At 47.8% G+C, this 26,423-nt stretch overlaps 1 protein-coding gene across 1 annotated transcript; it reads right to left on the bottom strand.

Moving 5' to 3' along the window:
- On the bottom strand, nt 1–26,086 carry LOC144717985 (phosphatase and actin regulator 2-like). Its single transcript, XM_078593844.1, has 8 exons — nt 25,876–26,086; nt 23,889–24,042; nt 17,604–17,659; nt 12,044–12,108; nt 9,634–9,774; nt 4,885–4,961; nt 2,556–2,580; nt 1–96 (listed from the first exon to the last, which is right to left on the bottom strand). Exons 1-8 carry the CDS (start codon nt 26,084–26,086, stop codon nt 1–3), a joined length of 825 nt encoding a protein of 274 aa, XP_078449970.1.
- Between the last annotated feature and the right edge of the window lie 337 nt (nt 26,087–26,423).

Genomic DNA, 26,423 nt, shown 5'->3' with positions numbered 1-26,423 from the left:
TCAGCTCTTCTGCACTGCAGAACGAGCCGTGCGCTTCACCAAAGGACGCGTGATGAAGCACTTGGCCGCCGGAGCGAAACTCAATGCTTGTGAAATCTGCAAAGAGGCAAAGTAAAGCGACGTAATCCGCACTCGGCATTGCGTCAAGATCAAGAGGTCGGGCGTGTCGTCGTGGTCAAAGCCATCGATGCCATCACACTTTTCGCGAATGCTTTCTGCTCTCTGGCGGGTCCCGCAGCTGCTGCACAGTAGAGACACGCAGTGGACTCCAAGATCTGGCCTGACGGTCTCTCACCATCAGGTCTTAGGCCCTCGGCCCCCGGTCGCCGGACTCGTGGAGACCACTCCAATGCCTCTCCCGCAAAAACTGGCCTTTCTCCATCCCGCACACATACGTCCTCTGCAACCTTTTTTTGTTGCCAAATAAGTTCTACAACTGCATTAATAACATAAAAATATAAACATTGCAATAGCAAATTGGAGGCCTTTATCAATCCACTGGTTGGTGAAGTCCTGCCCACACCGTGTTGGTTGTGGGGGTTGTTTGACCATACTTCACCATGCTGGTCAGTGCGGGCTGGTGAAGGTGGGGGCCCAGGCTGGTTCAGTTATCACTCGTCAGGAATTAACCTCAGGTCAAATGGGTTTCTAGCGTAATGCACTAATCACTGCGCCACCGCACCTTAACACACCGCATATAATACATATTGGAATTTGTATGAAACAAAGTGCTTCAAAAAATGATTAACAACACCACAAGAAATGTGCCTCCGGGCTTTGGAGATCACCTGGAGAAGATTCCAGGCAATGTGTTGACAATGATGGCGAACAAGTGGAGACTCTTTGACTTTTTGAAGCTATTAACATACATGTGTTAACATGTTACAGTTTATTATCCGTTCTTTTTCCATTAAAAACGATAGTCCCGTATAAGTTTTAATATTTTTTTGAAGCACCCTGTATGTTGTCATTGTGCACACTTTATCATTCACTGTTGGATGTTTCATTTCGTCATTAAATTTCGCCGGTGTGTTGCCTCTTACTTTAGATTACACGTGCACCTTAATGCTCTGTTAGTCAGTTTTAGCTCACCTGGATTCAATAACAATGACGATGTTGATAAATGACTGAACGACGTGTGTACATCGGTGGTGTGTGATGACATCGTTTGAAAACGTAAGTATATCTCACGTGACAAAAATTGTCCCGCGATGTGCACAAGTTCGAGATAAGGCCTTGGTCCCATAGCCTCCACAGTGCCTCTAGCTTCAAGACATGTGCAGTGTAACATTTGGTGGGAAGTTGGGTTGCCACCTGCCCTGGTTTTCTCAGGATATTTACCATCTTGGGGAATGTGTAAGTCTTCCAGGATATTCTAAGTCCCAGCGTACGTCAGTCGAGTAGCAGAATGTACTCACTGGTGGAGCCAGTGGGGGGGGGGGGGGGCACGTGCCCCCCCAATGATCCGATAGAAATTCCTAATTTCGATCGGATCATTGGGGTTTATTAGTGATAAATCGGCATTTTGCGACCCCCACTGCCACTGTGTAGCATATTATTATGTGACAGGGACTCTGAGATGATAGGATAATAGTCCACAATTATACTATATTTAAAAGTTATCATGTAATAAAGTACGTTTTTTTTGCTCTGATCTATATTTGCTGCATTTCTGTACTTGGTTTTTCTTTTGCCATTTTAGTGACCCTGGTCACTCTTATAAATGAGACTCCTATCCTGGTTTCTTGAGTTATCACCTGGTGAAAGAAACTTGACATTCCGAGTGAAACCTGGATCTGAGTTCACCCAATGCGGGGAAATGGAACCGTGGGGTCAGAGAGACCCAGAACCAACTTTGTATAACGAGCCACTCCAACTTTGCACAATTGGAAGCTCTTACATCACGACCAATCAAACAGGAGGGAAATGCACCCACAAGGACATTCTTCCTTGAAGATGGAACGATTAAACCGGCTCGTGTGCAGCCGCTCGATGGATTGTTCCAATGCAGAAGCGTGAGAGACGGCGCAGCTCAGGGAAGCCTTCATGGCTGACGCATTGAAATTGTAAAAAGTAACTGGAATTTATTGGCGTGAAATATATTGCCGTACAATTGAAAAAATTAAATCGAAAGTGATTTTGTCATTACTTCCATAGGTTCTGTTGGAGAGACAATACCAACAATAATTTAAAGATCATTGCAATTAGCTGGGACAACACAGCTAATCTGGCTGAAGACCGCACGTCGTGGTCAGGCTGTGTCGCTGTTTCTGTGCCGTGCAGCACAGAAACAGCGAGGGTACGGTTCAAGGCTCAACGACGTCGCGTCTCTGCAAGCTTCCTCACCTCCAGGGCTTTTTGTCGACCTCTATAAATCATCCGTAGACCTCACACTCTCACTTTTCATTGAACCCCTTTCCAAGTGCCCTTTTCAACCCCTCCCAAGACTAAGCCTATCCATTTTTGAATTCACAACTTGTTTTCTTTCGTAAGCAGAATTTTATTTTGGCCGCTGCATCTGCCAGGGTTGCATGTCGGGGCGGGAAGACACCCACCAAGACATCCACCTTGTCTAGGGCCCTGCCAACAGTGGGGGAAGTGCGGGCCGGAACTCTTTATAATAACATCCTCTCGCGTGCAGATCGGCGGTCTTTCCGAGAGCACTATCTGCCACACGCTCTCATCTGGGGGGCCTTTCGCCGATTAAAAACGGGGACGAAACGGCTGCAGCGAAACAAACGTTGGCTGAAGGCAGAGCGACGGAGCGATGGGGTCGGGGGATGGGGCTGCCGAGTGAGCCAACCCTGCTGAAAGCCACACATTTACACACTCCTCAGTCACTTGACATGCTCCTCAGTCACCGCGTGACTTGTTGCGACGTTTCGACATCTTATCCTGCTGGAGTTAACAAGATATCCTGCGTTTTGGGTTTTCGCCATCCGACCTGATTCTAATGCACGTTAGTCCGACAAACTTCCATGTGCGCGTTGATGATGCGTTTTGGCACTCCTCGCTATTTCTTTCCGTACAATTGTGTCGAGAGCCACGTGGTAATGACATATGCTATTTGAATCTATTGTTCGCAGGCTTTCTAGGCTGGGCGATTTGGTTACAATTGAGTTTAACATAAAACAAAAAGCTGCTGTGAAATGTAATTTAGAAGAGCAACCTTTCAAAAAGTTGTGCTCTTCTACTTTGCTTTGGCTCCACCCTGGCACATGGGACAGCTTTTGGCCTCGTTGGTCGAGTGCCCCCCCCCCACTTCCCCCCTTCTCTGGCAGCCTGCTTGTTTTACAATTTACACCATCCCGTTGTACACCTTCTGTGGGGAGGCCTTCATCCAGCAGTAGATTGGCAAAGGAATGCAATGTGTTTTCTGCAATGATACATTTTAAGTAAAATTGCCAGAAAATATTGAAAAATATATAAAAAGACAAAGATCCCCCGTATAGCCTTAAAAGAATGTTGGGCAAGTGCTGTTAGCGAGCAGCACCTATGAAGGCCGGCACACGCACACGATGGGGTGGGTGGCCAGCACCACGCCCGACCGCCTTTGTCTCCCCAGTGGCGCTGTTTACTACACACCGCACCAGGTACTCATTTGAGGCCGAGTCAACCTAGGGGGGGCCCAGGACCGGTTCAGATAATCGTCACTGGTGTTGGCCGTGAGCGGGTTGCAGGGTTCGTACCGCTTTACACCGCACCCCACACACCCAACATTTTTTTTCAAGTAATGTTGTGTTTACTATTAATGTCTTGCATTATATCTACATGTATGCATTTGGATGAATTATTCTTTTTGTTTACATTTGTAATTGTTTCCTGCACGGAACTATGTATTTTACTGCGGCTTAGTTGTTTTTGTTGCATCCTAGTTATCCACTGAAATATCAACTTTCGTCTCAACAAGCTCACACCTAATTTTAAATAACACTTGTGTATGTTTGTCTGTATTTATGTATGCATGTGTTGAGGAGTAGAGTGATGACGGGATGTCACACTCGCCTCGGGAGGAGTGACGTCATGTCCCCTCGGGGTATTTGAGGGGGGACCGGTGACGTAGAGGGGCTCTTTGCCGGGAGCCAGGGGAGCGAGTGGTAGGGGATTAGGGACCCCGGGTAAAAGGGGAATTTGCGCCAGGCTAGAGGGCTACTTTACCCAGCTGGCCGAGATGGCTGAACCCCCGGCCAGTGCTGAGGGAAGAGCCCGATAGCCTGGTAGGGCGTAGGGAATTCCCAGTACCCTTCCCCTGGGGAGATTAGCTTAGCCCATAGTTGTGTTAACCCTTCCCCCCAAGTTAGGCGTAAGCCCGAAATTAAACAGTTTGGCGTTAGCCCCTATACAACTTGCCTTCGCGTCGTTCTTCACCACACAACACGTGTAATATGAGGATATATCCGGGTCGTTAACGGATTACAACTCGTCACGATGATTGGCTCTGCCGGTCCTGGTCCACAGCCAATGGGGGGAAGCCTAGGGGCGTGGCCCTGACGTAATGGAAAGGTGACAGCTGTAGGTAGAGGATTGGTTCTGCTGGCTTTAGTCACAGCCAATGGGGAGACGAGTCAGGGGCGTGGTCCCGGGAGCCTACGGTGGAGTCTGGAATATTCCATGGAGGCTAAACAGGATTGGTGGAAATGTGCCACGTGACCCGGGTATTAAATAGGGGTGGAGACGAACAACACGTGGTCAGAACTGGAACGAACGAAGGGGAGAGGCCACGCGAGAGCGGGGGTCCAGGCTGCCACGTGGCTGCGCGCGTCTCTCTCTTGTATATATATGTCAATGTACACCTGCATGTGTGTCACGTAATGCATTTTTGAAGGCAGTAATCATCCATGGCAGACGACAGTGGCCAAAGGAAGAGATGCAGGGTGGCATTACCTTGTAAACTGCTTGCTTGACTCATGCACCTCCATCTCCGAGCTCTTGAACTCATTGAGTTCTCGCCGGATGGCAGCCTGGACACGCGGCACACGCAGCCGTTCAGTCAGCAGAGACAAATTAGGTTCATGGTGGGGGTGGGGGGGGGGGGGCTTGGGGCTGAGATATTTTATTTTTTGTGGGGGGGCTCTTTGTTAAATTCCATCCCCTTGACTGTCTTAACCCCCCCCCTCTACCCACACTAAACACCAAACACTCCGTTGTTATTTTTCACCATGGTTACTTCAGTTCCAGTTTTTAAATGAGATATACGAAACGTTCAAAGCCAAGGTCACAGTTAAAACGGACAAAACCTTGAATTTTGGAACACAACCGGTCGGAAGTACGCATAGTGAGGCTTTGGCACCAACTACTAAATGAGTAGTGCCTACTCTATTGGGTTTCAAAGGTTATGAAGCAGTTCGTCCAGATTACTTTCCTTCTAGGCTTCGCCAAAATCCAAGGCACCACCGGGGCTGCAGGCACGAAAGCGCCCCCTGCGTTAATCCAGCGCTGGTCACGGCACGAGCATTCGAGCTCGCCGACGGAAGGACAAGCACTTTCAATGGACTGACACTGTGGTCACAAATAATTTGCGGCACTCCGTCTACTTTGTGACACGGCGGTTCAAGTACAGAGGCCCACACATGAAGCCGGGCTCGCTGTAATTGCCAGTTCCACTTGACTCTCATTGTTTCATCTGCTGTTGTTGTTCTTGTTGTCGAGGGCACTTAGCGCATTATTCCCACTGTAATTCACTCTTTTGTGCCCAAGGTATGTAAAATTGTGTTTTATGCTCATGGAAAAACTCTGGCTAATCTCTCAAATTTGGCTGCTCGTTTGGGAAAGTTGCTGGGAGGTCCGCGCGGCACATCAAAGTGGGTTTTGAGAGGCGGCAGGGATGGATGGGCACCGCGGGGGTGTTAGTGCGGGTGGTTCTGCGCCGGGGTTTCCTCCGAAGCGCTTTCCCAAACTTGCGGTCGGAAAAAAAATTCCTCACGCCACCCTTGCAGGGTTAGACCGTGGTGTGACGATTCGCACCTCCGATTAGCACGGTTGGTTACGTACGGTGCGAAAGAAGTTCAACGTACATACGTATCTGCTGCTGCTGCCCATAAACTAAAATGTAAACGGGGACAATCTATAACGGATGTGAAAGAAATACATCAACCTCCCTTCTGTATCTACACGTAAGCATATTCTATATCTTGTCTATTGGCCGTTGGGCCTTGGAGACTCACCTAATACAACAGGTGCCTACCTACGGGGTCTCATCGGTTGAGTCAGGCTTGTTAAATAGATGACTTCTGATTCTAGATTTGAAGCTTTCGTGACTGCAAGGATTCATACTCTTAGGTTGTTTCGGTAAAGTCACGTAGGTAAAAAATAAAATAAAAAATTACTAAAAGTAATAATAGAAATAAAATAAAATAATAAATCTTTTAGTAATTTTTTATTTTATTTTTTACGTACGTGACTTTACCGAAAAAACCTAAGAGTATAGATTACTTCTGGATTACTAGATGGAATTCATGAGAACACAAGAACCGAATGGCTCACAGGGCTATACCAAATAAATGAAACTGAAATAAATGAAACCTCGTGAGGTTACCAGTTTAATCTCCCAGAACGGGAGTTGAAGAAATGGGGCAAACCTCTTACCCCCCCCGCACCGCCACCACCGACTCTGACCGCCCAGCAGTAGAAACGTGTGCACCGGTTGTTCGACGGGCAGGTTGCTTGTGGTGGGGTCAATTGTGGGTTTTCCCAACTCTTCCAAGGCATCTGGCCAGCGTGGAAGGGTAGACAAACAATTATCTCTCTCTTCTACAGGAGCTCTGTCTTGTGGAGCCCTTTCTCTGCCAACAGTGGCGTGAGCAAAGCAATTGCGGGGCTGCACCTGTACCTGTCCGTGACCTGTCTGCACCACTGACAACGCCTAGGGAGGAAGACTCCCGCGCAGATGTTCCTGGACACGCGTGTACGGCGCCCGGTGCGAGCTTCAACGAGGAGACGTGTTACAGCTGCCTTTTGTAACACAATTCCTCTGTTGCCATATGATTGCATTACAAAAGGATTTCCTGTGCTTTAAGGAATTGCCGGAATGACACTCTTTCCTTCCATCTGTCTGCTTGCTCATTTCCCCCCCCTCACCGCCCAATTTTTGTATAAATGCAACTAAATAAGGGCATGAGTATATAGCAATGTGTTTTATATATATATGAGTGATACGATGCACTATGGAGATTGAGTTGCGGATTTATGCGTGCATGCATGCATGCATACATTATTAAGCAGGGATATCCCATTGAAGTCACAAGTGCAGAGAAACACGTACGCGTTAGTTCGTCTGTGCCGTGATGGTGGTGGTAGTGCTGGCCACAATTTTGGGGGGCCCTAAGCGGAAATCAATTTTGGGGTCCCCCACTTTCAATTCATGAAATCACAGTAAAGGTGACAACAAGAGATATAGACACGTGATAGAGACGTGGTGAGATGGGAGGCAGGTAGATGCAGAAAAGATGGCAGTGAGAGATAAATTGGTGTTTTATGTACATCTTTCCGTTACATTTACTGTATACGATATGGATTGAAGCTGATATTTGGTTCACCCCTTCTATTATAATGAGCTGCTTAGGGCTCTAATCGTTTGCTTATGTCTAGCAGCAGCAACAACAGCAGCACCACCTCCGGGTGTAGCTATCGAGTGCACAGGCAGTGCGATTGCACCGAGGCGCGTGGGTCAGAGAGGCCCAGGCACCGGGGTACGAGGAGGATGCGTCCTCTTTAACTCCTTCGCATCGCACCACACAACTCGATCGCTCGTCACCATCCCGACCCGGGGTTTTATTCAGGTTCACCTAAAATTTGTGGCGGCCTCATGCATTGCACTGCGTGGATAATCCCAGATTACGGTGAAATAGCACCACCGATTAGCAACGGTGGGCTACGTACGGCGTGAAAGAAGTTCAACGGACGTACGTACACACTGCAAGGACCCGTGTGCGTCGTTCAAATGTGGCCATGGAGGTTGTCGATTACACGACCGCTGGAATGTAAAACGTGTAAAGGCGTGTAGTGGCAACGACCGCAGCTCCCGCGGCTAGATGCCACATCTCTCACGAGTCGTCACCTTTAGCCAAGGTTCATCCGCTGCTTGATGAAGATATTTCATCCCCGGCCCTTACAATTCTGCAATAGCTACAATCCGTTTGTCTCCTGGCTATGGGCCGATCTCATGGCCCTCTCGAGTGCGTGCCACCCTTTGGCTGCTATTCACTCACTCGTCCTATCCGTCGACCAATATTGTTTCGGCCTTCGGCCATCAGCGACGAAATTTGCCCAAGTCCACTTACAATTCCCAACAGTCAGTGCGATGTCTCTAATTCGTCTTTGTTCCCCTGCTCCATCTGCTCTCATGCGGTTCGCTGGAGACTGAGGCATAGGCGGATATGTGATAGGGTCAGGTATGTGAACATCTAAAGGTGTATTGAGATGAAAGAAGAGAACTCCAGGTGAGACATAAATGAAGTGAAGTGATAGCGATGCAGACAAGAGACAATTATGAAGTTAGTTGGGAGGGGAGATGTACAGACAACATACGGATGAGATACATTTTATTTTCATATTGTTCTAATTATAGCCTCTATTCGATGGAGCTCTAGTTTTTCATAAAAACGGGACCCCCTTGAGCTATTTGGGTCCCCGATTATGTTGCTTGGTTTGCTTGTGAAGAGCACCACCACTGGTGCCACTGACACAGAGAGGGCTCCAGAGATCCTCGTCACAACTCCTGGGTTACACTCTCAACTAAAACTAAACTATTTGTATTTTACTCGGCAAGGCCCACTGAGATATATAGCTCTGGTTCAGAAGCGACCTGGCCACAAATGATGAAGTCAATGAAGTGGCTTATCACGTGGACATTTTTTGCAGCCCAAATACTCTCAATGGATGTTTCGAAATGTGGAGGGAAAAACCGGAGGACCCGGAGAAAAATGCGTGCGACCATGGGGAAAGAGATATGCAAACCCCAAATGTACAGGAGGCGTCAGGGTTGGAATCGAACCCACGACCTCCTGCATACCAGGCGAGGTAGTTCACATCTCGACAGCTCTTCACCTCGTTGCAGATGTCTGGGGGGTGTGCTTGGGTGGGGGGGGGTGTGCGTGGGTGGGAGGGGGTGTGCGTGGGTGGGGGGGGGTGTGCGTGGGTGGGGGGTGTGGGTGGAGGGGGTGTGTGCGTGGGTGGGTGGGGGTATGCGTGGGTGGGCAGTGTGCGTGGGTGGGTGGGAGTGTGAGTGGGTGGGGGGGGGGGTGTGCGTGGGTGGGGGTGTGCTTGGGTTGGGGGGGTGTGCGTGGTTGGGGGGGGTGTGCGTGGGTGGGTGGGGGTGTGCGTGGGTGGGCGGTGTGGGTGGAGGGGGTGTGTGCGTGGGTGGGTGGGGGTATGCGTGGGTGGGCAGTGTGCGTGGGTGGGTGGGAGTGTGAGTGGGTGGGGGGGGGGGGTGTGCGTGGGTGGGGGTGTGCGTGGGTGGGCGGTGTGCGCGGGTGGGGGTGGGTGTGTGCGTGGGTGGGTGGGGGTGTGCGTGGGTGGGTGGGCGGTGTGCGTGGGTGGGTGGGGGTGTGAGTGGGTGGGTGGGCGGTGTGCGTGGGTGGGTGGGGGGTGTGCGTGGGTGGGGGGGGTGTGTGCGTGGGTGGGGGGGGTGCTTGCCTTGTCAGCAGAAGAGAGTCGAGTCCACGGCTTGTCCGCCCTCCGGTCGTAGTCCTGAGCTGCGGCCACCTCCACGTAGTCGTTGAATCGGATGAGGATCCTCTTCTCGCGCAGCTCCTCCACCGTGGGTCTCTCGCTGAGCTGCAGGGGGGAGATTGGAGCATCACCTTTGACATCATCCAGATTGAAAACTCAACTCCTTAGAATTGATTTTTGCGTTTAGTGTTTGTTGTACCCCCCCCCGCACCTCCGATTAGCACGGTTGGTTACGTACGGCGCAAAAGAAGTTCAACGTACATACGTACCTGCTGCTGCTGCACATAAACTAAAATGTAAACGGGGACAATCTATAAAGGACGTGAAACAAATACATCAACCTCCCTTCTGTATCTACACGCAAGCATATTCTACGTCTTGTCTATTGGCCTTTGGGCCTTCGAGACTCACCTAATACAACAGCATTTGCTTACAGGTGCATACCTACGGGGTCTCATCGGTAGAATCAGGCTTGTTAAATAGATGACTTCTGGATTACTAGATGGCATTCATGAGAACACCTCCTCTGAAATAACTGGGCCCTGTCTGTACAAACTAAAACATTTGTGCATGAAAACTCATTATGGCACTGGAGTGAAGCATTCTGGGACATAAATTAATAACATGTACAACGCAATCTCAGTTTCGCACCTCCGGTTAGCACGGTTGGCTACGTACGGTGCGAAAGAAGTCCAACATCTTACCTATATATAATTGTGCATCTCTGCATAAAACTAAATCATTTTTCAGTCAAAGGTAGCCAGGTGGCTCAGAGGTCGGAGGCCCTGGGGGGTTTGAATCCGAGCGATTGCCTGTGATTAAACTGCGTTCTCAACAGTGGCGGCTCCTGCAAAATCTCTCAGGGGGGGCAAATGTCTGGATGATTGATAAGGATAAGGTCCACCCATGCAATGGATAAATTAACAGCTTAAGCATGTAAAGGCAACTTCACTTCTTTAATATTAATGAAAAATAAAGTGACTCTTACAATACATCTTGTTTGTTTCTATACTCACTATTATTACAATCCACTCAGTTTCTTTTATTAAAGATTCCACTAGGTGGCGACAAATTATTTTGTTGACTGAAACGTGCTTACGTATGATGACGTAAGCACGTTAGTGCGAGCCCTCCCGGAAGCCATAGAGAATGCATTGCAGCGCCCGCCCTTCGAAAAAAAACATCTTTGAATGTAAGTCTATGGGACCACTCTGGGCGATTCTCAGCCGGAGTGAAATCGCCCAAAAAGAGGCGGTACTCCACAGAACGTGACATGACACTGATTGGACTATATCCAGAGGCACAGTAACGGCTAGCATAGCTCTGTGGTTGAATGAGATTGTTAATGTGATTGAAAAAGTCCCTTTCACACATTGGTGGTGCGTCGCCCAATCGCCCTAATGAAGAAACCGCCCCTGGTTCTCAAGTGTAGTAAAGTTGATGGTCTTTGTCCACATCACCAATGATTGCACAATACAAATTGTAATACAATACATGTTTGGGCCACAATTGCGTTTAATGCAACAGTGAGATAATATTCGTAAATAATATCACACACTGCCAAGTTATTCGACTGATTTCCTTAACCGCAATTCGAAACGCATGTGCCTTGGCTGATGATTATTAAGATCCAAGTCACTAACCAATGCATTAAATTTCCCCAATCACACAAATCTAGCACACCGCAACCAGTCTTAATCCAAGTGTGGTTATCCGAGAGAGGCCGTGTCACCTAAACTGGAAGATCGCACCTGGATTAAGATTAATCTGTTAATATTTTCTACTTTTATAGGTCCAAAACGTCACAAAAAAACCAACAATCTCTTGCATATCATATCCTGGAGATTTCCAGGTCTGGGGCTTATGCGGTGGTGTGGCCTGGAGATCATTGTGGCCTCAGCCCTGTTGCGAGACCTTGCGTGAAGGGTGGGGGGGGCATACAGAAATCTCAGGTAAGCACCACACAGCCAATGTCAAACGATCTTTAAACAAACGTTAAAGGCTCGTGAGAATGAGTAACGATGTGACCTGCTTTAGTCTACGGTGCAGTCTGCCCTGGCTCTCACCCCCTGCGTGCGTGAGTAAATGCTGCGAAGCTCATCGCACAATCGACACAGGTGTTAAACACTGTGGCCACTTGTTTGGACGTGCCTATATAAAAAAAAATATTAAAGAGGCGGGGGGCTGACCCTTCAACAGAGGGAGCTCAGGCTCCCTGCCCCCAGCCCCCGCCCGCCTGCCCGCCCAGTGGGTGTGCCGTGCAGAGGGCATCGGAGCGTGAGGCAACGTGGGATGCCAAGGTGTTCCGGCGTGGCGAGCACCAGAACACGTGGAGGCAGGCAGGCAGGTGGAACGACGGGCAGCGCTCTCTTACTTTCCTCGAGAGCCTGCGCTTGATTTCTTTCTTCTCCTCTTCTCGCTCCTCAGCTTCGTTCTTCTCTGAGGAGGGTGGGGGGGGGGATTAATGCATAAATAAACAATCTTCTTGGTTCTTTCGGTAAAGTCACGTAGAAGGGAAGTAATACAATAATAAAACATAATAAAATTATTCTCACGACGTTTCGGCCACAACGCAAGCAGCCGTCCTCAGGTGAAAAACCAGGTCTGTCAGACGCTGTCGCCTCGACAGACCTGGTTTTTCACCTGAGGACGGCTGCTTGCGTTGTGGCCGAAACGTCGAGAGAATTATTTTATTATGTTTTATTATTGTATTACTTCCCTTCTACGTGACTTTACCGAAAGAACCAAGAAGATGAATCCCTGCAGTCACGAACGCTTTAAATCGAAAATTAAATAAACAATGTCATCACCATGACTCTGATCCAAATAACGTCGTTTTGCATCTTTGTTTTGAAGGACGTTCCTGCTGTCAAATGTTTGGTTAATGTAGAAATGTACTAGACTCACGCACGCACGCACGCGCAAAACCCAACAATAACAATGTCTAGTGGCTATGAGTTAAATTAGATAACGTTTGAAATGTGAGCTATTTGGTTGAGACCCCAAAAAAAACACACATAACAGCCCATGGCATTCCAGTGAAACACTATTGGAGGAAGGAGAAATTACATCCTTCACAAACACTTTATTTGCGATTTAAAAATATTTGTTTACGTAAAAAAAATACATTTTAATTCGTGTATGTCCACACGCCAGCCCCTTTGTTAACCCACTGTCAGACGAGGTCTTGCACACACCACGTGTTCCGTGGGGGTGATTTGACCATACTTCACCACGCAAGTCAGAACACGTTGGTGAAGTCGAACATAGAATGCGTAATAAAGTTTTTTTTTGGGGGTTAGATCGCGTAAGTATGAATGTGTCGTAATCCTCCACCGCCCGACACAGCCAATCAGTAAGGGATTTGTCACGTAAACAAAACGCGCCAAATAGTTACTACTTCAGCCCACCGGTGTGTGTTGGAGAGTAAATCCACAACATTTACAATTTGAGTAGTACGACGTTTCGCAGGTAAATTACATCCATCAGACGTAAATGTTTCTGCAGCTCCAGCAGGAAGCTTCTTTGGCAAGTTCCGAGCATGTTGAGCGAAACGTTGGACATCATGCCGGACGGAAACACGTGGTGCAACCTGAAAACACATCTGGAAACGTATTTTAACCTGAAATTTTGCTCGTATTTTTAGTGAACCAAATCAGCTCTTCACAAACGGAAGCAGCGTTGTGAAATTTCAATAAAGCCTGAGGTGCACAATTCACAATGCCATTCTTCGTTGCAAACATTAGTTGTTCTCAATGACGGATATATAAAGTGTGATCAGGGCTTAATTATATCCAGGTCTCTCTAGATCGGCGAGTCGGGATATATTTCCGCACGTGGCAAATCTAATGTACTTCTCGCAATGGCTGTGGCGACTAGTCATGCGCGTGCCACATCCCCCCGGTATACCGGAGACTTGGAAAATATTAATTGAGAAATTAAGCCCTGAGCGTTATCATTGCGGTTCCTTTCTTCTAAGCTGGCTATCAAATGCGGCTCAATTTATGGCTGCATTGCTGGTATGGTGTTACCAACCCATATCCACCCGAAGCTTTATCTGACCCCATGGGAATCGATGCAGAAAACTCGTACAAATCCGACTTACAATGGAATTGATGATATTCGAAGGCATGTATATATGCTTATTAAGGGAGTTTAGGTTTAAATTATTTTAAAATCTCTTTTCATCTCTCGACTCAGGTCAGACGGCACTCAGATCTGAGCACTGGAAGGCACTTAAGTGTCGGGAGCCTTGCCTAGGTTTTATCGCAGCAGAGTAAGCAATCCCCTCTCGGGCAACCTGCCAACCACCCTCTCTTTCCCCTTCTTTGCACGCACACACACATTCACACACCCATCACAGCCCAGCCGCCCTCCACACCCACGCTCATGTACAACAAAACGCGCAACCACATGCACACGCGCCCAACAAAGACGAATATTCCCTACTAGCCTTTTGCCCGTCCAAGGACGGGTGCGTTTCAGTAAATCTGAAACTTGCAAGCGAAAAGCAGATCCGCAACGTGATATATTCATTGCATCAATTCGTGTGCAACTTGTAATGCCGCGGTGACACAGACCTATTTCATTTAAAGGTTATAATCCCTTGTTCATCATGACGTCCTTTGTACTTCTATGTCTCAACAGCGTTACGGAGATCACGTGACATGAGGGTTCTGCCCTTGTAGTGAGGGTTGTAAGTTGACGCCGAGGAAGGGAGAGGAGGCGCCTCGCCCCCCCCATGTGGAGTGGGGGAGGGTCCGTTTGGAAGACGTCACCTCTTCATGACTATTAATGTGGGGGGGCTGTTCGATGTGGAGTGACGTCACCTGCTCATGATTATTAATGAGGGGAGGGTCCATGTGGAGGACGTCACCTGCTCATGATTATTAATGAGGGGGGCTGGCCGACGTGGAATGACGTCACGCGCGGGACACACAGACATGCTTGGCTCATTATAGTAGTAAATACTGTATAGCCCAGAGGTCAGCAACCTGCGGGTCCAGAGCCGCACGCGGCTCTTCAAGGACTGCTTAGTGACGTTGCTTGTTAATGACCTCCGTCTCGTGTTTACGCGCGTTTGCGGCATGAATTCGAATTCTTTTTTTAAAATGTCTCTTTTTGTTATCGACCATTTAGTTGAATATCATACGAAGAGCACGTTTCCGCAATCGTGTGCGGATAAAAAATGGTCCCTTGAAGTGATATCGGAAACTATTTCGATGAAAACCTCGTTCCGTGGGACGTTTGCTAACACGCGGGGTGTGCGCAATTGGTCCGCCAGACTTCCGATTGTATTCTTAATCTCACATTAGAATGAAATTTGGAGAGGAAAAAACCCCCCCAAAAATATGCACTACGGAGAATAGGGAATTGCACACGACGGTGGGAGGGCCTTGTGATAGAATGGCTATCGATCCAGTGCCAACAATTGTACGGGCTTCACAGGTGCAGCTGGTCATCTCTCTTTTGGGAAATAACATTGGGTCGTTGGCACTGTAGTGCTGACTAGACTTATAGAATGAGAGCATCGATACGTAAGTAATAGGCAATCAGGTATTGCTCTTGGGCAATGTGACGTGCGCTTAAATCAATTAATGGAAATTGCAATGCTCAAGTAGAGGTGGAAGTCTATTTTGGCCACTAGCAGAGGGGAGAGCTTTGCATTAAACGTGCACGGTGCATTTTTCCCCCCTTGAGTTTGAATAAAAAACACATGTTCCTGTCTTGAAAATAACGGCTCTTGGAAAAAGCAAACCAGGGAGAAACCTGCGGTTCTTGGACGACAATTGGAAGGAGGAAGTCTTCATTACATGAGCGACAACACCCAACACTCGGAATATTCCACTCGCGCGAAGTTTAAAAAAAACATAAAAAAACACAGCAGTCAGAATCGTTATTCCAGTGGAATGTTAAGTCATCTTCCAATTTGTGGTTCAGTTTAAAAAACCCAAGTATTTTTCTCTGTTAAGTGCGCGACCATAAGTGGCCGCCCAGATCGCAGAGCTGCCGGGGGAGGAGCGCTGGGAATTTTGGTCGTTTTTAAGTGAAAGGTGCAACTCTGGTATCCATTGCTCGCACGCCACTGCTGGGAGAATGAACTCACCGAGATGCACAATTTTTTCGTTAGCCTACTCTTCCGGATGTGCTGGCCAACAGGCCTGCCGATCTATGAATTGTGTTGCACCAATTTTATTGCACGAGGTGGGTAAGGGCAGACAGGTGTGACCTGCTTTTGTCGATGGCGCATTCTGCCCTGGCTCTCACCCCCCTGCGTGCGCGAGGAAATTCTGCGAAGCTCATCACACAACCGACACAGGTGTTAAACACTGTGGCCACTTGTTTGGACGTGCCTATATAAAAATATTAAAGAGGCGGGGGGGGGGGGCTGACCCTTCAACAGAGTAGCTCAGGCTCCCTGCCCCCCCTGTCCCCCCTGTTGGTGCTCCAGGGCTGTGTGACCTGCCCACCCGCCTGCCCGCCCAGTGGGTGTGCCGTGCAGAGGGCATCGGAGCGTGAGGCAACGTGGGATGCCAAGGTGTTCCGACGCGGCGAGCACCGGAACGCGTTTAACTCGGTGAGAAGCCACGGGAGCAATCTGGGGCATTCGTCCGCCAGTCGGGAGACGATGATTGCTATGCGCAATCCCAATTGGGTAACGTGTGGGAATTTTTTTTCGAATTTGGAAAATTTGCACCACGATTCCGGCACACAGATGGCGCCAGGGGAATGTTGAACGTCCGCTGTGAAGCAGACGGTGGCGTATTACTACGGCCATTGTGGTATTAATCAGGGCGGCCGCTGGATTCGAACCGCCAATCTCTGCAACAAGCGGCGAAAGCTTGTTTGGCACGGTTGGCATCATACGGTGTGAAAGAACTCAACATAATACTGTACATACAAAGCGCTAATACTGGGTTGTGTGTCACAGCCCGCGCTTTGAGATGGTGGCAGCCGCACGCATACGTGATGGGTGACATTTTTCTGGCATTGCCACATTCCAGATTTCAGTGTGGCCACAATCAAAAATTCCTTTGAGCAGTCAGAGTAAAATGTTAAACGTGAGTTGAGGTCGTTCTGCGTGCAAAAAAACCCCACCCATAAATCCTGGTATTTATTTATGTTCAAGAGTTTATTCGCACGGAATCGCCAGAATCTGCCATTATTGCAGTGAAAAAGACGTGCAGCCTTGTTGAACCATTGTACGGCTGAATTATTGCACAGAGCTACAACCCCGATGTGCGCTTACACGTATCCTAGCATTCTTTGCTTCCGACCGCACAGAGCAGTTTAAAGCGGAGATTTGTGTTGTCCCTGCCTTTCCTCTCCCTTGCAATGGTGGGAGCCTGCCAAACCACTACGCACTGCAAGCGCCAACCCACCAAAGGGAAGGTTACGAGAATTAAATAACTGCACCTCTCTATGGCACGTCGTTGTTGTCAGCCTGTGACTTGCTCGGTAAAAGGGCAGGGAGCTCTTTGGTATTCAGGGGATGGTGTTGCATGCCTGTAATCCAGCACTGTGCAGGTGAGGGTTTGTGCCTCATGCGGACGTTACGAAAATCCATTACCACAGGCTTTCCAGAAAAAGGCGGTACAGAGCTAAGTGTGGACTAATGTCCGTATGCTCCATCTGCATGGAATCGAGCGTTGTCCCCTCGCATGCGTGGCTTTTCTCCAGGTACTCCTGTTTTTTCCCACGTGTATCATTTGTGGCCAGGTCACTTCTGAAAAAGGGCTATTTAATTCAGTGGGCCTTAACTGGTGAAATAAAAAAAAAATGTTTAGCTTCATGATTTAGTTTTAGTTGCTGAAGAAGCATCCAGTACGTACAAAGGGCCAAGCGGTGACAACGCAGAAACAAGGAGCCGGACAGAACAACCCACATGGTGGGAGGTAGGGAGAGGGTACAGTCATTGTCGTGTCGATACTCACGCCGTAGTATGTTTCTCTGCTCCAGCTCCTCGGCTGTGGGCCTCAGACTCAGCCTCCTGCACACAAGGACAACCGCGATGGTCCGGTGAGAGAGACGCCATCGCCTTACAACTCGGGCTGAGGCTAAATCATTTTTGACAATTACAAGATGATACACATTCTCAAGAAGCGTCGATCATCACAACATCAGTTTCCTGTCACTTTGAAATTGCGTTTATAATTTTTATTGTATTATTTTGGTACTACGCTGTACATTCAGTGAAACTCAAAGCGTGAATAAGCATAACTCCATTCTATGTCTCTACATATTAATAAAAACACGTTTTGATCCATGGGTCTCTTGGCTTTCCAGACCAATATAATTATTCAACTGCATTTGAGTCAGCAAACTTAGGACCTTTCTTGACTGTTTGGGTCTCACCAGCAGTCAGGCTTGTTTAACAATTTCTCCAGGGCTACCGGATGTTATTGGCACAAGTACTCCATCTAAAGATTGATGCACGTTCTTTAACTGTAGTTCATGCAACGTAACCCTGCAAAGAGTCTTCTAATCCCTGCAACTTTACAATCTACAATTTCTTAAATGCACAACCACAAGAAATCCTGAAATAATGAACTGATCTATGAAAATAATGACGTCATGTAACGGCCCCATCATTTACTGTCAATTGCTCTGGGGGAAAAGTTTTGCAAAGAACCACTGTCATTTCTCCCGGGCGATAGGTAATAATATATATAATTGTAATGGACACGTTGGTCATTTATAAACATTCGTCTCCAAAATGTTGTTTTCATCCGTAACAACAATCACGATCTGACGATAATGTTTTAAACGGACGACACGATTATCGTGGACCTCATTTTGTACGACGTGTCTTGGATCTACCAACTAAGCTCTTCATCTTACCAGGTAAGGCCCACTGAGCTACGTAGCTCCTTTTCAGAAGCGACCTGGCCACCACATGTGATAGCTCAACGGAAGTGGCTTCTCAGCACGTGGAAATTTATAGCAGCCAAATACTCTAAAACGTGTGTTGTTGATTCTAAATGTGGAGGGAAAAACCGGAGGACCTGGAGAAAAATCCACGCGACCACGGGGAGAGAGAACACGCAAACTCTAAATATACAGCAGCAGGCGTCAGGGTCAGGATAGAATCCACGACCTCCTGTATACCAGGCGAGGTAATTAACATCTCCTAGCCACCGTGATGGTGATGAGAGAGAGACAAATTCAAAATTCACAGCAGGCATCGTCAGGGTCGGGATCGAACCCACGACCTCCTGTATACCAGGTCAGGTTGTTAACATCTCCTAGCCACCGTGATGATGATGAGAGAGAGACAAATTCAAAATTCACAGCAGGCATCGTCAGGGTCGGGATCGAACCCACGACCTCCTGTATACCAGGTGAGGTTGTTAACATCTCCTAGCCACCGTGATGATGATGATGATGAGAGAGAGACACACAAGCTCAAAATGTACAGCAGGCATCGTCAGGGTCGGGATCGAACCCACGACCTCCTGCATACCAGGCGAGGTAGTTAACATCTCCGAGCCACTGCGGCGCCCTCTAAATTTTGGCACATCGCGGCAACCCTCATTGCAACCGCAGCAGCCTCCTCTCCACCTTTCCTCATCGCGAGTCGCAGCTGCTGGGCTTCCACACGGTCCCGCGTAAACATTTATACCGCTAGCGACCACGCAGAATGACAATGTACAGACAGCCCTTTTGTCAAGCCACTGCTGGATGAAGGCTTCCGTGTGCCGTGTCAGCCATGGGCGTGTATGCGATGTACTTCTCAATGATGGGCAGTGCAGTTTGATTCAGAATGTGACCCAGGACCGGTTCGAACATTATTCGCAACTCATGTTTGCCTTTGCTGTCACTGTGTCGTTGCTCTTGACAGCCAAGGAATGATATTGGGGGGGGGGGGGGGATACGTCCGCTGATGGAGATGGAGCAATGAAATCAGCTCGGTGTGCAGGTATTATGACGATGATATGACATCGTAGGGATCACGGCTTGGCGAGGCATCCATCCAGCAGTGGCGAAGGGCAATGCTGAATATTAGCATGGGCAGTTGTCGAGCATGGGTCGCCGGGTTCACGGTGCAGTGCGTCAACCACTGCGCCACTGCTCCCCAACATGGGAAATACGTGACCGCAGTTGTGTATGGCACTGTGTGTGCTGGTTACGTTGCAATGCCGTCACTTGTCATCCTTCCCTTGCGCGCGGGGTAATTTAAGACCCTCTTTGCGTCATTGAAATTTGGTGCCGATTTAAACAGTTGGGCAGAGCTTCTCAAACTCGGGCAGCTGCTGAGGCGTGTGATAATCCACAGCCTCCAAATGGACAAACTAACCATAAATTCCATTGTTCTAAGCATACAACGACAAAGAACCCCCGTATAGCCTTTAATAGACTAATGGGGCAAGTGCTGTTCGTGAGCGCCTATGAAGGCCAGTATAGCACACGAGGGGGTGGGTGGCCAACGCTTTGCCTGGCAGCCTTTGTCTCCCCATTGTTGATGTTTCCACACATTACTAGGTACCCATTTAAGACTGACATACTCACATACACGGGTCCTCCATAAAATCTTACACAGATTTTATGGCCGTGAATAGAACTCGGGTCGCCAGGTTCGAAGCGTAACGCGCTAACCGCTACACAACTCCTCTGCTTTATCTCCACTGCACACATACGCAGTCACACACACACAGAAGTAAGTGTTCAAACAAGCGAGGAATTACAATTAAAAAGTCAACAGTGGAAAGGAGTCTGCCGTTGTCGTTAGCGTGGCAAACGCATCATTCCAAAAGAGTCAAATGATTCAGCAAGAAAAAAAGTTAACCCGTAAAAACTAAGTTTTTCACTATAAATCCTTTATATGCGTGGCGGCTAGAGTCCTCTCGTCCTCTGGCTTGAGATGGCTGCCACCTATGGGTCAGATGATTGCCTGCCACCATTCAGCAATTGGTAGTTAAATATAAAAAAACAATTCCTAAAAAGTGTAAAATTTTGGAAAAACATTTTCACGAAAATAAATTGTCACGCACAACGAGTCTGTGTGCAAAATGTCAGCTCGATTGGATCACGGGAAGTGGGTTAAAAAACGAGCGAAAGATGTGCACGGTCGTAAGCGCGCAAGCAAGCAAGCAAGTGAACTTAATATAAAGGATTTGAAAAAGGCAGACCTCCCTTGCCTCGGAAGATCTGAACTGTATATGCTGAACGGATGCTGACAGATGGAGTTTGTGGCGGGAGTTGCTTTAGCAGAACCAGCCACTGTGTCGGAAACAAATTGTTTCTGGATTTTGGCTATTTGTTATCCTATTCTCAGCTGAAAGACACACACACACGTTGCACTGTTCCTATTTTTTTATTGGCTTGTCGTCTTTCAGCACGCGAAGAAATAATCCGGTAAACCCTCAAATGTTTGTTTCTGCGCTTACGAAGTTTGACCTTCTGTTTTGAAAACGAACCTCATCACAAATTTAAGCACGGCCCTTTGAGCCTTCAGAAATGTACAAAGATGATGCATAAATTAGGGCTTTTCGTGTTGCGTTTTGACACCTGATCGCATTGCCGCCAGTGTGGTGGCTTGGCTTAAAAGTGCAAATCTCGCGTGCACGCCACTGGACACAGTGGTGTTTGTGCTGAACCATTAAAGCCAAACAAGGGGATAAGAGTTATTGCACTGTGCATTGTCCCGATACTCATGATACTTTTCTTTGCTCTGTCAGGTTCGTAAATAGCATACAATACTACAACTACTTGGATTTATAGGGCCTCTAAGGTTTTCTGCTGGGGTGTCAATGGACTTGAAATGCAGACGTTGCTTGGTTTGACCCTCCGTGCGTCCGTTTTTAAACAACGGTGCAAGTTCCCTCAATGCCCCATGCCTCTTTCCACCCAGCAGTATAAGTGGGGCAAATGAGAATTCATCAAGCAAACATTTTTCCTTTTCAAAGAGAAGAGATAGCCATAGGCAGAGGAGGAGAGGAGGATCTGGAACTGGGACTTGAATGGAAGCAGGCTGTTGACCGCGCGTATGGCCGGCTGGAAGGAGTTCCAGACCCCAGGGGCAGCAGAGGAGATGGAGTGACCTCCCACAGAGCAAAGGTTGACCCGAAGCTTCGAGTGGTTCCTGGAGTGGAACGTGCGTAACCGGTTGCACAGTAAAACGAGAAGGGACACTTTACATCAATGATGGACATGCTACTTTGCATGGTAATGATGCACATGTTCCTGGCATAATAGATGCGAGGAAAACTTAAGGAGATGTACAGCTTTTGGTCGATGAAGTGGTGGAAACTGGAAGTTGTTCTTGCCCTGGTCATATTTAAAATGTTACGAACATAAACACCGCGTATTCCAGAACAAACCTCTTCTCGTATGACCGCAACACAATATAATTTCAAACGATCTAGGAAACATGCTCATATAAAATGTTACTGATCATGTTGTGTTATATTTCTATTTAAAGCTTTCGTGACTGCAGGGATTCATCTTCTTGGTTCTTTCGGTAAAGTCACGTAGAAGGGAAATAATAAAATAATAAAAATAAAACATTACAAAATAATTATCACGACGTTTCGGCCACAACGCAAGCAGCCGTCCTGAGGATATTTTATTATTTCCCTTCTACGTGACTTTACCGAAAGAACCAAGAAGATGTTGTGTTATGTTTGGATTGTCTCACACCTCCTCATACGCCCTCTCTCCTCTCCTCTTTCCCAATAATCTGTATCTCTTTGGAGTTTTCCCCCAATCCCCTTTTTCCTCCGCCTTCCTTGCCAACGCCCTCCTCGAACTATTTCTCTGGGCGTGGTCCCTTGACCTTTGCGTGACCCACCCCACCCACACTCAATCCTGGCCGTGTCCCTGCACGAACTCTACTCTCCTTACGAGAGTTGATGGATTGGGGCTCGAAGGCGAATTTAGAGACACCATTGACTGTTAATAATCATAAAGGGATTCATCTGGTGATATATATTTTTTTCACTTCCGCTCCCTATCATTTTGCTCCCTAGGTGATATATTTGTTTGCAGAATCATAATCTTTAATTATCCTGGAGAAATCCAATGAGCTATGAAGCTCTTTTTGCACACATGTCCAGTAATTTGTGTGCCCTGGTTGCTTGCTTCTCTGCACCTATTGCTGTAAAACATTAACTAAAAGTGAGATCGGACAGATCTCATCACGAGAAATGACGACGGTCGATGTATCTGACGAGCGAGTGAATGGCAGCCAGGGGATAGGATGCACTCGAGAGAGTGACCAGTGCAGAGGCGGAGTGATGGGATCAGTTCAGGCGCAGCAGACAGAGCTGGCGATGTGAAGGCCTTCATCCAGTGGTGGGAAAAACCAACGGCGACGGTAGCTAATGAGAGATGTGACATCTTGGCGGGCAGATGCGGTCGTTGCAACCACACGCCGCCCATACAAGTTTACATTCCGGCGGCCATGTAAACCGACAACCTCCGTGGCCAGATTTGAACACACACGAGTCCTTGCAGTAAAGCGTCATATTCGTAGTAATCTTCGATTTCCCACCGCCGTTCAATACATATGAAATTAATCTGAATGCAACCCCGGGTCAGGATGTTGATGAGCGATCGATTTGGGTCACGGTATGGCAGGCGGTATATTAAGGCAAAACCGAGCCACACACTTCAGTGGCACCGCACGTTGGCAAAGCCCCACCCAATGCCATGAATTAAATGGGACCCCTCCCCCCATGTTCACCTCGCCTCTGGGCTCCTTTAGCCTGTGGGTCCTGGTACAGTTTGCGCCACCTGCATGCTCGATAGCTACGCCTCGTGGCAGCGCCAGTCGTAAGAAAACTAAGAAGACGTTTGGGGCCCCAGGAGCATCTTAAAATGAGTCCTGGATGAAAAATACTGCGTGTGGTGAAACGAATATCAAATTGAATACCAATCATAAAATATTGAAATGGATATTAACATTGAAAAGCAATTTAATCTCTCATGCCTATCTTGCCCTTAAATCTCCAATTTATTTCCACCTTTGTAGCGTGTCTACGCCTCTTTCAATTCGGTTTCATTCTCATCTGTATTTCTCCTCTCCTCTCACGAAGGCTCAATCTTTCGTCCACATTTTCTCTCATCCCACTGCAATTCCTATCCGCTGTCAATATCTCTTCTGCCATCTCCACGCGAGTTTACGAATCGAAAGGGGTGCTGCGTGCGAGCCCAAAAGATATTTCTGCCTTCCCCCCACCGCCCCGATTTGCCACCACTGTCCACGCCGCTGCACACACCTGACGAGCTTGTGGCCAATGCTGCGCCTCTTTTCCTGGCGCTCCTGCTCCGTCTGCCGCGGCAGGATGTTCTTGTCCTCCAGCTCGCGCGCCGATGGACGGTTGCGGATTTTGAGCGCCAGCGAGTCGCGCCGCCCCGTGTTCGCCAAAGTTCCTGCGGGTGCCCAAGAGCGGCGAGCGACAAGGTAGCGTTCGCTTAGTACCAAGTGTCATATCCGAGTTACATTTGAGCAAACACACACGCACACACATGACATTGTTGTAAACAAGATAAACGTGAAAAACAGAAGCCCAGAGGGCTTCTATGCACAGAACACGAATGCCCCAAGGCCACGAATTGACAATGTTTGGGCGCCGTGGTAGCGAGATGTTAACTACCTCGCCTCGTATGCAGGAGGTCGTGGGTTTGATACCGACCCTGACCCCTGCTGTATATTTGGAGTTTGCATGTCTCTCCCTGTGGTGGCGTGGACTTTTCTCCAGTTTTTCCCTCCGCATTTAGAAACGTACGTTTTCAGTATTTGGCTGCAATAAATTTCCACCCGATAAGCCACTTCACTGAGCAATCATTTGTGACCAGGTCGCTTCTGAAAAGGAGCAATGCAGCTCAGTAAGCCTTACCTGGTAAAATAAAAAAAATATCGTAATAGTAAACAAACCAGGGACACACATGAATTGTGAAACGCATTTCAACGTCCGTTTGTGCTCGTATTTAACTGTTGCGCTCACGCGCGATGAGGCCGTGGGGTTGGGATGGCGACTCTGCCGGGCAGTGTGCATCTCAGTCGGAAGAGCTGAGGCCCTTTTTGCGATGGTTTCTAGTCTACAAGTTTTTGGAAAATCGTTCGATTAATTTTCAAGGTTTTAAATAGCATAAGTCCACGAAAGCAACACGACTTTATGCCCACGTTTTATCATAATGACGGGGGGGATGGACAGAGCTAATGCAATAACGTTTACACCCTCTCAATAGAAAAGTGCCTCTGGAAGGTGATATCACGAGACTACTACTGACATTACTCCACGTACATCTTACCTACACTAGGCAATACATTTTAGTGTATGCCCTACGATAGAGGAGTTTGTCTCATGGCATTCAAGTGGGTTTTTTTGTTACCTTGGCGCTGGAAATATGCCAGATGTTGTAAATATCTAATTTCACGAGATGGAATTTTTGTGCTACAGTTGTCAGAAGTACGTTGGCCCTCTTAACCACCCAGTACCTCAGCAACGCATAATCTGCGGCTAAGAGTGGGATAGTATGTATGTTGAACTTCTTTCGCACCCTACGTAGCCAACTGTGCTAATCGGAGGTGCGGGGAGGAAGGATAACAAACTGAAACACAAAATTCTAGATTTGAAGCTTTCGTGATTGCAATGATTCATCTTCTTGGGTTTTTTCGGTAAAGTCACGTAGGTAAAAAATTATAATAAATAAAAGTAAAACAAAAATAAAATAAAATAATTAAAATTAATAAAAGTAAAATAAAAATAATTATAAAATAAAAGTAAAATAAAAATAAAATATAATAATTACAAAATAATTTTTTTATAAATATTTAATTAACTTTTTATTTTACGTTGATTAATTTTAATTATAATTGTTTACCTACGTGACTTTACCGAACAAACCCAAGAAGATAAAACACAAAAAGCAAGCAATTACAGGGTGGCACCGAATACACTGCAGCTCTCAATATGTTACGTTCTGTACTGTACGTGCAAACCGACCAGGTTGCTTGGCAGCAGAGTGAAGCGGCTCTCAATCGAAAGGTTGCGAGTTGGGGGATGACTCAGTCCGTCATCCCTCTGTGGGGAAATCAACGGTCGTTACCCTATGGACGATCTGACCCCTTCGCGTTAGACAAATGTGGAGTTTACAATATCGGCTCTGGAAAAAGGAGGATGAGCGTAGGCCGCCGGTGATACTTTCACCAAGAAATCACTTTGGCTGAATAGCAGGCCGTGCGATTGGGAGTGAACTCACCCTCCTCATCCTCGTCCTCGTCCTCCTCCTCCTCGGTTTCACCGTCGAACACCGAGCTGGTGTCCGTGTCGGCCTCCAGGGCGACGTTCTCCTTGTCCTCGGCGTCTGCGTCCTTCCTCTCCGGAGCGTGTGACGCCAGACCCTCCTTGGTGCCTGAGGACAGCCTGGACACAGTGGCACCTCGGCCCGTCACGACACGGCTGCTCATCATTACGACGACGACGACGACAATAATTACTATGCAGTCTGTTCTCTCCTATCACGCGGTAGTTTGCCTTCCTGAAGAACAGCGCATTATGGAAAAATCTCGTTATAATAAATAAGATATAAAATAGGGTAAAGCGCAGTCCGCGATAACACGTGAGATGCGTACGCATCTGAGGCACGTGGGTAGCATCTAGAAGGAGGCACGTGGGTAGCATCTAGAAGGATCCAGCAGTATCCCGCCTTGTGCGATGATACGCCAAGGCAACCGTACGACCGCTTATTCCTACTCACGCGACGTAGTTCCATTCACTCGATTGTGTTATATCCAATTCGCATCCACG

This window comes from Lampetra planeri, chromosome 4 (genome assembly GCF_965212315.1).
Source record: "Lampetra planeri chromosome 4, kcLamPlan1.2.h2, whole genome shotgun sequence".
Taxonomy (NCBI): Eukaryota; Metazoa; Chordata; class Hyperoartia; order Petromyzontiformes; family Petromyzontidae; genus Lampetra; species Lampetra planeri.
Note: the sequence above shows the minus strand (reverse complement) of the source record. Positions and strands in the feature narration are given on the sequence as shown.

Excerpts from the sequence above, each read along its gene's own strand:
- LOC144717985 (XM_078593844.1), bottom strand. The coding sequence starts at position 26,086 with ATGATGAGCAGCCGTGTCGTGACGGGCCGAGGTGCCACTGTGTCCAGG. Across the intron at positions 12,109-17,603 it reads GCAGAGAAACATACTACGGC|AGAAGAACGAAGCTGAGGAG; the intron begins GTGAGTATCGAC and ends CACCCTCCTCAG. Across the intron at positions 97-2,555 it reads TAGACAAGGTGGATGTCTTG|ATTTCACAAGCATTGAGTTT; the intron begins GTGGGTGTCTTC and ends GCCTCTTTGCAG.